This window comes from Ailuropoda melanoleuca, chromosome 1 (genome assembly GCF_002007445.2).
Source record: "Ailuropoda melanoleuca isolate Jingjing chromosome 1, ASM200744v2, whole genome shotgun sequence".
Lineage (NCBI taxonomy): Eukaryota > Metazoa > Chordata > Mammalia > Carnivora > Ursidae > Ailuropoda > Ailuropoda melanoleuca.
The window spans coordinates 163,890,589-163,902,290 of record NC_048218.1 but is presented as its reverse complement, the minus strand read 5'-3'; the positions used below and the strand labels follow the sequence as shown (position 1 = coordinate 163,902,290).

The window sequence follows — 11,702 nt, the reverse complement described above, 5'->3', positions numbered from 1 at the left end:
ATATATATTTTAATATATAAATTATATATTTATTTTTATTATTCATTTATATTTATTTTATATTTATACATATATGTGTATATAATGTATATATAAATGTATAATTTATATATTAAATATATACATATACATGTATGTGTATACATACATATACACATTCTAAACCCCCCCGTAGGCTGCATCCAACCCATCGACATGGCGCCTGCCCCGTGCAGATTCTGCACAGTCCCACGTCGCTTGTACAAGTTCACAATTCCTGTGCTTGGAGGGCGTGCTCGATCCATACGCAAAGTTTCTGCCCTTCCCTAGCCTCACCCAGGCTTCTGACACATTGACTCTGAGCTCAAGTGATCCGGCCATAGACTGGGCCTCACAGGTAGCATGAGGCACATGGATGTAAAATAATTTTCTAAAAAGAGCTGTTGATCCTTGTAGTGGATGACCAAAGGTCACAGTCTCTTTCTCCAACGGTCCTTAGAAACAAGGTTGATTTTCACATCGTGGCTTTAGGTGAATTCCCCTGAAGGTCAGAGGATGAAATTGGTAGACAGACCTACAGAGAGGAAAGTAAAAAGGGGATGCAAACTACCGTTTGTTACTATTGAACCTAAAAGAAATTAGGAGTTCTAGGGAGCTGTATTGGCAGGGGTAGACTAGGGGGTTCCTCTGCTCACTTCTGTGATGGGAGAAAAATACCTTGTGAGTAGAGCCAGATGTCTCCCACCCTCCGCCCCCAGCATACCCACACCCACACACCCCCCACCCAGCCCCCGGGCCCCTTGCCCCCGCTCCGCAGAAGTCTGTCTTTGCCCAACTACATGAGCTCTGGCTGTGCAGGTTGGAATTAGTGAGGGCAGGAACCAAGAGGATTGGAGATGTTGTCACCAATTTACGAGAGAAGAGCAAGGGATGGAGATGACAAGATAGAGAAGAGGGGAAGAAAGACAAGAGCCAGTGTGGGCTGTGATTTGGAAGTTTGGACAGTCACTGAAGTTGTCAGAAGTTTCAAAAAAACTGACAAAGAATGTGAGGGACGTGTGTATGTGTGTGTGTGTGTGTTATGTAGAGAGAGACAGAGAAACAGAAAGTTTGGGGCTTAAAATTAGATTCCTTCAGTGTTTTTTAGGAGACTTTAGTAAAACTCTGAATTACTTTTCAGTTCCTCTTTAAAAATCAGTCTGGGCTTCACCATTATATAGGGTTATATGACAGAGCCCAGACATTTGGAGCAAATGCTAACCTGTCCACACAGTCAAATCTTTCCACTCGAAATCACCCACCAGTTTTCGGATGTTGCTCTACTGTATACACACCGCAGTGGGCACAGGGTCTTATCAGAAACAAGTTGTCTAAAAGAAATATTTTATCAGAATGTTTCATTGAATGGTCTCGAGGATCAATGAAAAAAGTAATCTCGAGCCAAGCATTTATTGACTGCCATGCAGACGTCACGAATGGACAATTATGTCACCATCTCAAGGCCTACTACAGACAGGAAATGAGAAACGAGGCCCCGTAACAGAGGGTTCTCCTGCACCCTGAGGACGACCAAAGTTTCCAAGTTCAAGGAGGTAAACATCTCTGAATTCCCTGCTCCCGCTCCCCAAGCTCTTCTACTTTACTGGTTCTGCCACAGGAAAGAGGCTTTGAGGGTCTGCGGGCCTGTCACCCACCCCATGGCAGTAACTCAATATCGCCTCTGGAATGTGCCCCGTATCAGACTGTAGGCTGCTGCTGGGTGGTAGGGGGTAGGAGGCAGAGAGGAAACGCAGTCCTCACCCTCCAGGAGCTTCTGCCTGAACAGAGGGACAGACAGACTGGTGACCAACCATGCAGAGCAGGGGTAGAAGTGCTGCCAGAAAGGCAGGAGGGGATACGAGGTTGGTCGTGGGTCTTGCTGCAGAAAGGGAACCCGACCTGTAGTGGGTGTGCTCAGAGTCGACATCGGTCATCAGTGCATAGGACACATAACGTGAGTCCTAAGTAGTAGGAATTAGCCAAGCAAAAAGACATTGGAAGGGGAAAAGCAAAGACCCTTCCAGGCTGAGGGAACATGCAGTGACTTCATCAGCACTTCACACCTGGCCTCATGTTGTATCATTATCCTCCCGTTATAAATGAAGAAAGAAATTCCATCAGGTTAAGTGACCTATTCCCGGGTCACTTATCTTGTAAGCAGTGAAACTAAGATTTAAACTTAGTACCACACTCCCTGCCTCTTCGTAGAACTTGCTCTCTGAAGGGGAATCCTTCTTACTTAGTGATACTCACACATTCTTCACACCCTACCTCAGGAACACCTAGGGTGAGAGCAAGTGCCCCTTATTCATTCTGGGAAGAGATCCAAAGTATTACAGATTCAAAAATCATAGAATTTTAGATTCTCTTCTTCAAATCAGTTTAAGGAAACTGCATACTGAAACCACCACCCCCGGCCCCTCTCACACACAGATACTTAAGATATTCACAGTGTATATTAATATATGAAAGGCACTGACAAGTCCTGCAGGAAAAAAATTAATGTTAAATTTTGTTTAATGCAATGTGTCTAAAATGTAACTGACCATGGAAACCTTCAACCTACCTCCTTTTTTTTTTAAACAACACTTATTAATACCTTTAAAGACATTCTGCATTCTGTATGCAATCTTCTTATCGCAGTGATAAGGAAAATGTAGTCCAGAGGGCTCGGCAGCTACCTTTAAGTATGTGCTAGTGGCAGAGCCAGAACTCAATTCACCAGACTTCCTTCCAGTCAACACTCTCTCCGACAAATCATGCTTCAATATGTCCATTCCATACTTCTAATACATAAACAGTACACACAGCACGAGTTGATAACCTTGTAATTGTCAACTTACAAATTACCCTTAAAAAAAATACAAAGAAATCTGTAGGTGAGAGCTGAGATCATGTATACAAGTTTGAAGTGTGTTTATATACACTATTAATCGCCCTTGTCATGGTTTATACTAGTTATCCAAGTCAGCTGATATCAACTGTTTATCTTCACAGCCTTCCCACTGAAATAATACCAATACCAACTACTAGCTCTCTCAATGAGAAGGATAACATTACTATATTGATGCCAAGTTCTAATGTTTATCTTTATGCCTTCATTTAAATGGAACCAAAGCTGAAGAAATCAGTCGTTAACGAGATAATCACAAAACAAATCTTTGTACCAAGTACTCTGTTGCTAAATCAAATCCCATTATTACTAACTAAAAAGACAATTCTGTACTTTGGAATTCAGTTGGAATCCAGACAGCACAAAAAGGGAGGCGAGGAGGTAGACTGGAAATCTTTTTGTTTTGCAAAGATTTATATTATCACAATATTTGTTTTATTACAATTTAAGTTTTGCTTGAATGGAAGTTTTTTAAAGGTAACATGCAAGTGAAAAAACGCATTTCAAGAGCAGTCACTGCTCAACTCTGGAGAGTATTTATGAATAACGATGCATTAGGAAAGGTCAAGTGGGCTTTCTGTCTAAAAAGTTAAATATTCAGTGCCTGCTTCTGCATTTGTTACCAAAGGCTTCTTTATCAGTAGAAGGAGGCAAATGATACCCTGGAAATGTTTTAAATGTGAAACTTTGCTTATCTTCCTGTATTAATGATCCCTACGGCAGCTGTTATACTAACCTTATCACGTAGCACAGCAATAGGGGAAAAGTATTGTGAAAGGAAGGAAAAGAAGACATTTAGTCTAATCTTGAGACACTTTTTTCAACCTAGCAATTTTCTGATTGTCAAGGGGGAAAAATGAAAGTTAGGTTTTTACTCGGTTTTCTTAAAATCTCAAAAAAGAAATTAGACATTTCCAAAGTAGTGATTCACTAGACATCCTATACTGTGAAGAGGACAGAGATTGGATGATCAATGAAAGGCTCATTATGTGAGTTCTGGGTTTCCTGAGGTCCGCAAAAGAGCTCTGAGCAGGAGACAGTGAGTGGCTCCTGAGAAAGCCAGGCTCTCCTTTAAGGCTCTGAATTGCTCATTTGTGGATATGACATTACAAGAAATACCATTTGCCCCTCAGAGGACTTCTATCTTCTTCTTCATACAGTCTCTGTGTTCACATAGAGGAAATTCAAAGGCTCCGTCTTTTCATCCCTTTTACCTTTGACAACAATACCAAACCCGACCCTGAGAACCTCTCTACCTTCTCGTTCTCTCAAGGTGCTTGGAAAACCACCTAATTTTATGATTGAAATTAATGTTTTCATTCGACTGCAAATGCTGGAGCTCAACACACATACCAGCAGAGTGAACACAAGCCCCTTCACAAGCCCCTTCGGCTTCTTCAGCCAGGTAATATGCCTCTTCCTTTTTTTTTTTTTTTCATTATCCCTTTAATGCAGAGCAGGGCTACTGATTGCAAAGAGGCAGTTTGACTCCAGCAATAGGTCTTCTTCACTAATCCTCACTGTCATGGAAATTCCAGCTGCTACAAGAATAAGAGGTTCAATCCATATTTGCCAGCTCTAATATGAAATCTGTCAGAGCCCAAATTAATGAGTTCCAAATTCCTTACATCACGATAACAGGTTAAGACTGGTCAATTAATTACATAAATCCTTCCCGATTCGTTGTGCGTCTGCAGGCCAGATCATGTCTTACATTACTCCGTGACACAAGGCCTTTTGGCTCCTGTTGTTCTGCAGAAAGGCCCCATTTAAGTGGAGGCTGCCTGCATGGCAAAATGTTAAATGTCACACGTTAAATTTGCACTTTTCTGTAATTGCTTTTGTTAAAAAAAAAAAAAATTAAATTGAAGCACAGGGCTCCCAGTACACCACGATGCAGAGGGCTGGGATGGTATTGAATGGATCCCCAGGCGGGCAAGGAGCTACCTTTTACCTCTAAAGGTTCACACGGTCTCTGTGCCAGGTGGTTAGTAGGCAGTGGAACCCAGAACGTGCATATTTTGAAAATAAACCAAGTTGCCCTAGGATCTGTGGCAGCAAAAATATATATTTGGAAGATTCTCTTTTTAATGAAAGGATTAAAATAGCATTCTTTACATAGACAGGTTCCCTTTTGTCTACCAGCAAAGGTTAGATAAAACACTATTGATCTAATCACCTGTTCAGGTACATACGTTGTACAAGTGAGTGTGTGTTACACTTGTATAGGTCTTTGCCTCCAAAAGAGATGTTGCTGATGGCTTTGCTCTTTGGATTTGTAACTGGTACACATCTACAGAGGGACAATCACTACGGATTAAGATCTCAAAGGAGTTCAAAAATCATCCAGGTCAAACGTTTTCCTTTCTAAAACATCAAAATGAGCTTGGAATCACAGCTCATTTGAACTAGACCTGGAACTGTGGACTTCAGCTTCCTAGGGCGGCCGGTCTTCACCCCAGTACATTTCCTTGCGGAATTGACTTGCCTGTGCCTAGGTGATCTGTATTGAATGGAACCAGTCGCCGGATGTTTCCTGCATCCTCTTCTCGTTGAGGGCTGGGGGGTTCTGCGAATCCACGAGCGAGCAGACGATACTCCTAGACACGGACTGAAATCTATCTGGGGCGCAGGTTCCTTCCACCTGGAACCCCTAACACCACTCCACCATGCGGGCAGCTAGCCAGACCCTGGCGGCGCGCTCTCCGGCCGGCCGCTGCCGCCGCGGCGCTGGCCCGGCAGCGCCCCCCTCTGTCCTCCAGCGGCCTTGCAGCGGGTTATGCCACCAGCCGCGCGCCTCTTTTTCCAGACGAAGAACACAGCCCTGCTTCTGGGCCCGCAGCCTAAAGCGGTGGAGGACTCGTGTCCCCCCCGCCTGTTCCTCACCCCCCTCCCCCGCACGCACAGTCATTAAACTCTAACCTAGGGCCCCTTCTGGACCCGGAGGCACGCGCTTCTACCCCAAGGCCCAGTCCCGCCACCAAGCGCGACTGTCCCCTCCCTCCCTAAACGGGGGGGAGGCTAGTTTAAGCGACGGCGCGTCCGCGCAGCAGGCTTTAGGGTCCTGGCGAGACTGGAGAGGAAAGAGGTTAACTAATGGGTGCGGTGCGTGCGCAGATAACCCAGAGGTAGCGCGCGGGTGGTGCCCCAGCCTCGCCGCGACCTCGGGGGGCTCGCGGGGCCCCTCCAGGCCTCACCGCCTCCAGGCCCGGGCGGCCCGTCGTCGCCCCCTCTCGCGCCGGCCGGCGGGGCCGGGGGCCGCAGCGCCGCGAGCATCTGCAGAACAAAGACTCGGGTCTAGACCGAGCAACAACGCCGCCGCCGCTTCCTCCCCGGGCTCCGGCGCGGCCAACGCCGACCCGGCCGTCCCGAACCCCACCGGAGCGGCGGGGTCGCGGCTCCACGCGCGCTCACAAACCCAGCGGGGCCCCAGGACACCACTGAGCCCGGAGGCCCGGGGCGCGGGGGGGGGGGCATCGCTATGCAAAGCTCCCTCCCACCCCAAACCCAACCCCACCCCGAGGTCCCTCTGCATTCTTGTTTTCTCATTATTTTTCAAGCAGCCGGAGCTGTCATTTTCACATTGGGAAGGGGGCCTCGCGGTGCCCACGTTGGCAGCAGGTGGGGCAGGGGAGAGGGCGCTGCAGGTTTGTGCTGTAAATCGCTGTCTTTTTGCGGTTGTTGTGCCCACTCACCACCCACCGCCCCCCTCCACCCGGGTGTTTTTTTTTTCTTTCTTTCCGCAGCGCAGTTGCTATGGGTTACCAGGGCGGTTGCCATGGGTTACCGGACGGAGGCCGGCTGGCTCGCTACCTTTTCAGTCGCCGCCGCAGCCGCCGCCGGCGGAGCGCCCGGGCGGGAGGAGGCGGGAGCGCGCGTGTGCGGGACGCGGCGCGGGGGAGTGTGCGCGAGCCGCCGCGGCGCCGCAGCCAACAGGCGGCAGAGGGTGCAGCGGCGGGAGCGCCACCGCCAGTGGGGTGGGGGCAAAGCTATAAAGAAGACCCGGAGGTAAGAAACGAACAAAAACACAACCACAAGTTATGCCCGTGCTGTGCGCCTACAGCAGCAAAGACGCGCGGTGTGGGCTTTGGGATGAATCTACACTTCTGTGGGGGAGAGAAAGGGTATTTTCCTCTTTAGCATAAGCCATTTGCATAGTGTCTTTAGACTAGAGTTTACGCTCAGCAGAAAACTGTAGCTTAATTTTTTTCCCCTCTTCTCTTCTGTATCTTTTGAAAAGAAGTCTTTGGAATTTTGGAGAAAGAGAAAAGGATCATTAACTACCAGAGTTTTTGCGCAGCTAAAATAAATTAGTGTCCAATGCAGGGTTCATAATAATGATCTAGAAAAGTTTCCAACAAGAGTGAAGAGCAATTGTGTCCGACTTAAAGGGACAATGGTGACTTGTTCGTGAGAGGCATATGGCAAAGAACAGAGGCAAAATCCTTTGTAAATATTTCAAATTTTAAAGAAATTGTTGCTTACTTACATTTTTCTTCTAATTTTAGAACTCCCTCTATTACAGTGTATTAATGTCTTATGACCTTTCTTGGCAAAGAAAATTGTATCTATGGTTTGAATGTCAAACTGTGGTAATTAATTTCGAACGGCACTACTTTTTGAAAATGTGTTTCTATATAATAAAGTAAGAAAAGGTCTATATTCCAAACAAAACGAGAAAATTATGTTGAAATAAATGGTTTTCTCCATTGAAAAGATGGCTACATTGAATTCACAGGACATCGACTAAGCAATTTAAATATTAAGAGGAAAACTATTTAGCAACGGATTAAGCTTTTGTTTTGTTATTTTTCTCTTAAAACTGTAGAGGCCTTTTGTGGAAAAGGGTCTTTTCCTTTATAGCTGAAATACTGAAAACCATATTTGTATCACAGTAGCTCAATAATGATGAATCCTTAAGGCACCAAAAAAAACCAGTTCAAAACAGCATTCAATTTACTGTTGGATATAACGGTAATTGTGACTAGGCTAAATGAATTTGTTTATGTTCTTAATAGCCATAAAAGAAATTTTATTCTTTTACCTTACTATAGTAAGGTTATGGCATATTATTTGTTTGTATTTAATTATTCAATAAAATGTGCATTAGGCTTGAAAAGCTCCTGCAAGATACTTACTATCTTAAGGGACATAACTACTTAAAGATAAACATTTGTTTTTCCTTGGTAATTTTTAAAACTGGAAATTTTAACTGGAATCTAAATCACTTTGTTCCAAGAGAGACTTTAAAGAAGCCCTAAGTAACAGGTTGTTGACTTTCATTGTTGACAGCTCTGGGTTATATATAAGATCAGTTCTCAAACAAAACACATAAAACGGCTTTACAGGTGAATCATTTATCCTTTCAAAATTAGTCGGGGAAACAGTTTTGCAGTGTGTAAATAATAAAGCATCCAAGATTGGAATTCTTTAAGTTCCATTAAAGATAGTTTTAAATAGACATCTATTTAATTTAGTTACTTAGTAATTATGTTCTTGTCCTAAAGAAAGCTTTATTAAAAATATGCCAGAGAAAAATAAGAGACTAGAACAAAGCCAGAAAGCCATGGGGGGCTGAAGTTCATCTAAATATCTCAGTTGCAGAAAATCAATTTTAAGAAGCTAATGCTTAGGTATCACAACCACCAAACCAAGGCTAAAAGACTCAAATGTGCACAACTATAATGACTATTAAGCAGATCTCACCAAAGTTTCTCATTACTTCTTGTTCAAAAACGCACTGAATTTAGGTGCAAGAAGAAATATATCCCCTTGTATAAAATAAGTGATCCAACAAACTGAACTTGATTTTTTCACGTTTAATGTGAAAACGATGATCTTGTGAAGTTTACATACCACAGTATTTGGCATACCTAATATCAATTTTGATGGCTATGTTACATCATCTAAAAATAATAAGACAATCGGTGGCACATTACATGCTTTTCAAAAACTGCTGTAAAACAGAAATAATGTGAACTCAAATACATATTGCCAGCAAGCTAAGGATGGCTCTTAAATGACTGGATGGCAAACTTTACATGTTAGCAAATAAAAAGAAATTGCTAAATCTTTTTTTCTCCCTGTACTAAAATAATGAGTCTTACATGATAAAGTAACAAGATCCAAGATACATTAAATCAAAATATTTACAAAAGCTCAGTAATGTTTTGGACCAAACAAAAACAAGAAGGAAAAATTAAGGAGATCATTCTTATTCTAAATTTAATTTTTTTCTGTCCTTAGTTACGGGCATTTCAAAGACTTTTTAATAATATGGTAACTTTTAAACTCCCAGTTAAAATAAAATGAGGTGAGGTAACATTTAATTAAAGCAACAAGTTACTCCAGTTATGTAAAAATATCTTCCCAGTGGTTTCAGAGATATTCCGTACCATTCAGTGAAGAAGAAACTTGGATAATTATCTCAAGAAAATGCTGCCTCATCTGAAATTTGAAGTTCAGTGTAGTTTATCTAAGACCTTTTATCTTTGGGCCACTAAAAAAGAAGACATTTTATTAACTGACACCAATCCTCAGGCAAATGCCTTAAAAGAAAGGGCTTTTTAAAAATGAACAATTCTTAAATTAGCAAGTTGATATTCTCTTCTAAATTACGGGAATATTTATTGATAAACTTATCAGTTTTTATAAGATCCCATTTCTAACTTAAAAATAAGTGACAAGTAACCACCACTGACACTGAAATTTATCTAGTGATGAGAAATTGAACATTTAGTCAGAAAATAGTTAACCCATAAATTCTAATCACACGATGATAATGAAAACAAACTACTTGTTTCCAGAAACCATGTGTGAATCTGGACAATGAAATTGTATTTCTGAATCTATATATTGCAGATATAAGCAACATGACTAGCACTATTTGTTTTTGTACAAGACATCAACATTATTTTAACATGTCTCTATTCATAAGATACACTTTCCATCTAAGTGTGACATAAAATACCGGAAAGGTGAAACTTCTTAAAATATTTCGAACACCCAAAAGCCAAGTGTCTTTCCCAGCGCAGGGGAGGTGCCCACAAAATATCGGCCACATGTCTGAGAGAGGCGGCCTGGTTTATGCGTCAGGCTCCACAGTGGTTAAGATCATACAGGCTGCGTTTATGCAAACACTGGGCCACTGATAGAGGAAGGAATGCGCTATCTGGATTTTTAAATGCAGGCTACCTATATACCTATCTTTTAAAATTGAGTAAAGCCAAGTAGGTTTTTCTAAACGTATGTATCATTTCATTCCAGAGCAGGGTCTTGTTGTTGCCAATAATGTTTGCCTCTAAAGGGGACTTGCATTTACAGGCCTTTTAGCTTTTTACAGAAGCTTAGCCGAAATAAGACAACATAAAAATACCACTAATAAACAACCCACCGTCTTTAAGAATGTAAATACCTAACATCATGACAGTGAGCTTTAGGTAAGGATATATTATTAGCAAGCTTTCTTCTCCATGAGTGGACATGAGTTGCTCTTCCTAAGATGGTAACATTAGAATTATTTTTCAGGATTCCTGCGGAGCGGTGCTCATTTTACATCCGTGTGAACTGCTGTCATCACTACTGTGTCCAAGCCCAGAGGATGAACTGGAAAAGGAGAGAGGGGGAAAATAATAAAAAGAGGAAATTGGTTTTCACAACACACTCAAAGCCTGAGTAACAGAGGAGAACTTTAATTATCTCCAGTCACAAAGAGAGACAGGAAATTTGGACTTTTAATTAGCCATTTGGAGTGCAGTTGGATACTTTTTTAGCTAGATAATTTAAACGCGAATAATTCAAGTCTGACTAAATGAAAGTCACATAATCAGAATGCAGATAATTGAATTTCTACTGCATTCATTAATTCAGTGTGGAGGTGTGTGTGAGGACTTCTACGATGAGCTGTCACAGCTCAATAAAATCTCAGTCAATTAATTTTTTCATTATCTTAGTATTACATCAACAAAAAAGTGAAGTGTGTCTATATATCTATACACACGCAGATGTGTGCTCCGTATTATCCAAACACATATACATTACATCGAAATGCAAGGAAATACCTTTCTGAATCATAATCTATATCGTTTTCTTTCTTCCCTTCTTCGTCTTCTTCAGGGAAACGTCTGTTCATCAAGGCAAACTTGTGAATGGCGTCTTCTACGGAGTACTTAGTCTGCCCAGAAACGCAAGCCTCGATGTCTTCCGAATTCAGATGGCTCTGCAGGAAGAGGTGGAGGCAGCTATCTGAGAGCAGGAGTGCGTTCTGGAGGACCCTGTGTGGAAGGGAAAAGGACAAATGATCAGCGATTGGGGATGGACAATTAGAGGGTAGGAGAGAGCAAAACGTCAGGAAGGGGCCACCGAAGTCATCTCTCCACGGTGGCAAACTTTGCAACCATGAAAGCCTCTGCCTATTAAAAGGAAAGCATATGTTAACTTTTATTCAATTATTTGGAAATTTAGGTGAGTAAAAACATGAAGCTAATAGTTAAGAACATCTGTTAAAAGAATAACTTCAAGGACATTTCTTCAATTTAACCATCTGTTATGACCATGTGGATTAATTATGGGAAGATTTTGCTTATAGTCATAGAAATGTATTCTACTTAAAAAAATTTTTTTACTGCCAACCAGTAGGTCTGTTCTGTGATCTATTGGCGAGGCTGTCATGAAACATCAAAACTTCCAACGACTATTAAAAATTGTATTAAAAAGCCAATACGGGGGGCGCCTGGGTGGCACAGCGGTTAAGCGTCTGCCTTCGGCTCAGGGCGTGATCCCAGCGTTATGG

General features: G+C 42.4%; 1 protein-coding gene across 4 annotated transcripts in view; it reads right to left on the bottom strand.

Moving 5' to 3' along the window:
• Positions 1 to 8,715: 8,715 nt before the first annotated feature.
• The window catches only part of SNX10 (sorting nexin 10), a 66,361-nt gene continuing 63,374 nt past the window's right edge, over positions 8,716 to 11,702 (bottom strand). For all 4 annotated transcript variants that reach the window (XM_034669473.1, XM_034669487.1, XM_034669481.1 and 1 more), the window contains 2 exons: positions 10,972 to 11,184; positions 8,716 to 10,516 (listed from right to left, as the gene is read on the bottom strand). In XM_034669473.1, coding sequence (XP_034525364.1) covers positions 10,435 to 10,516; positions 10,972 to 11,184 — 295 coding nt within the window. In that variant the 3' untranslated portion in view covers positions 8,716 to 10,434. The remainder of the gene's footprint in view (positions 10,517 to 10,971; positions 11,185 to 11,702) is intronic.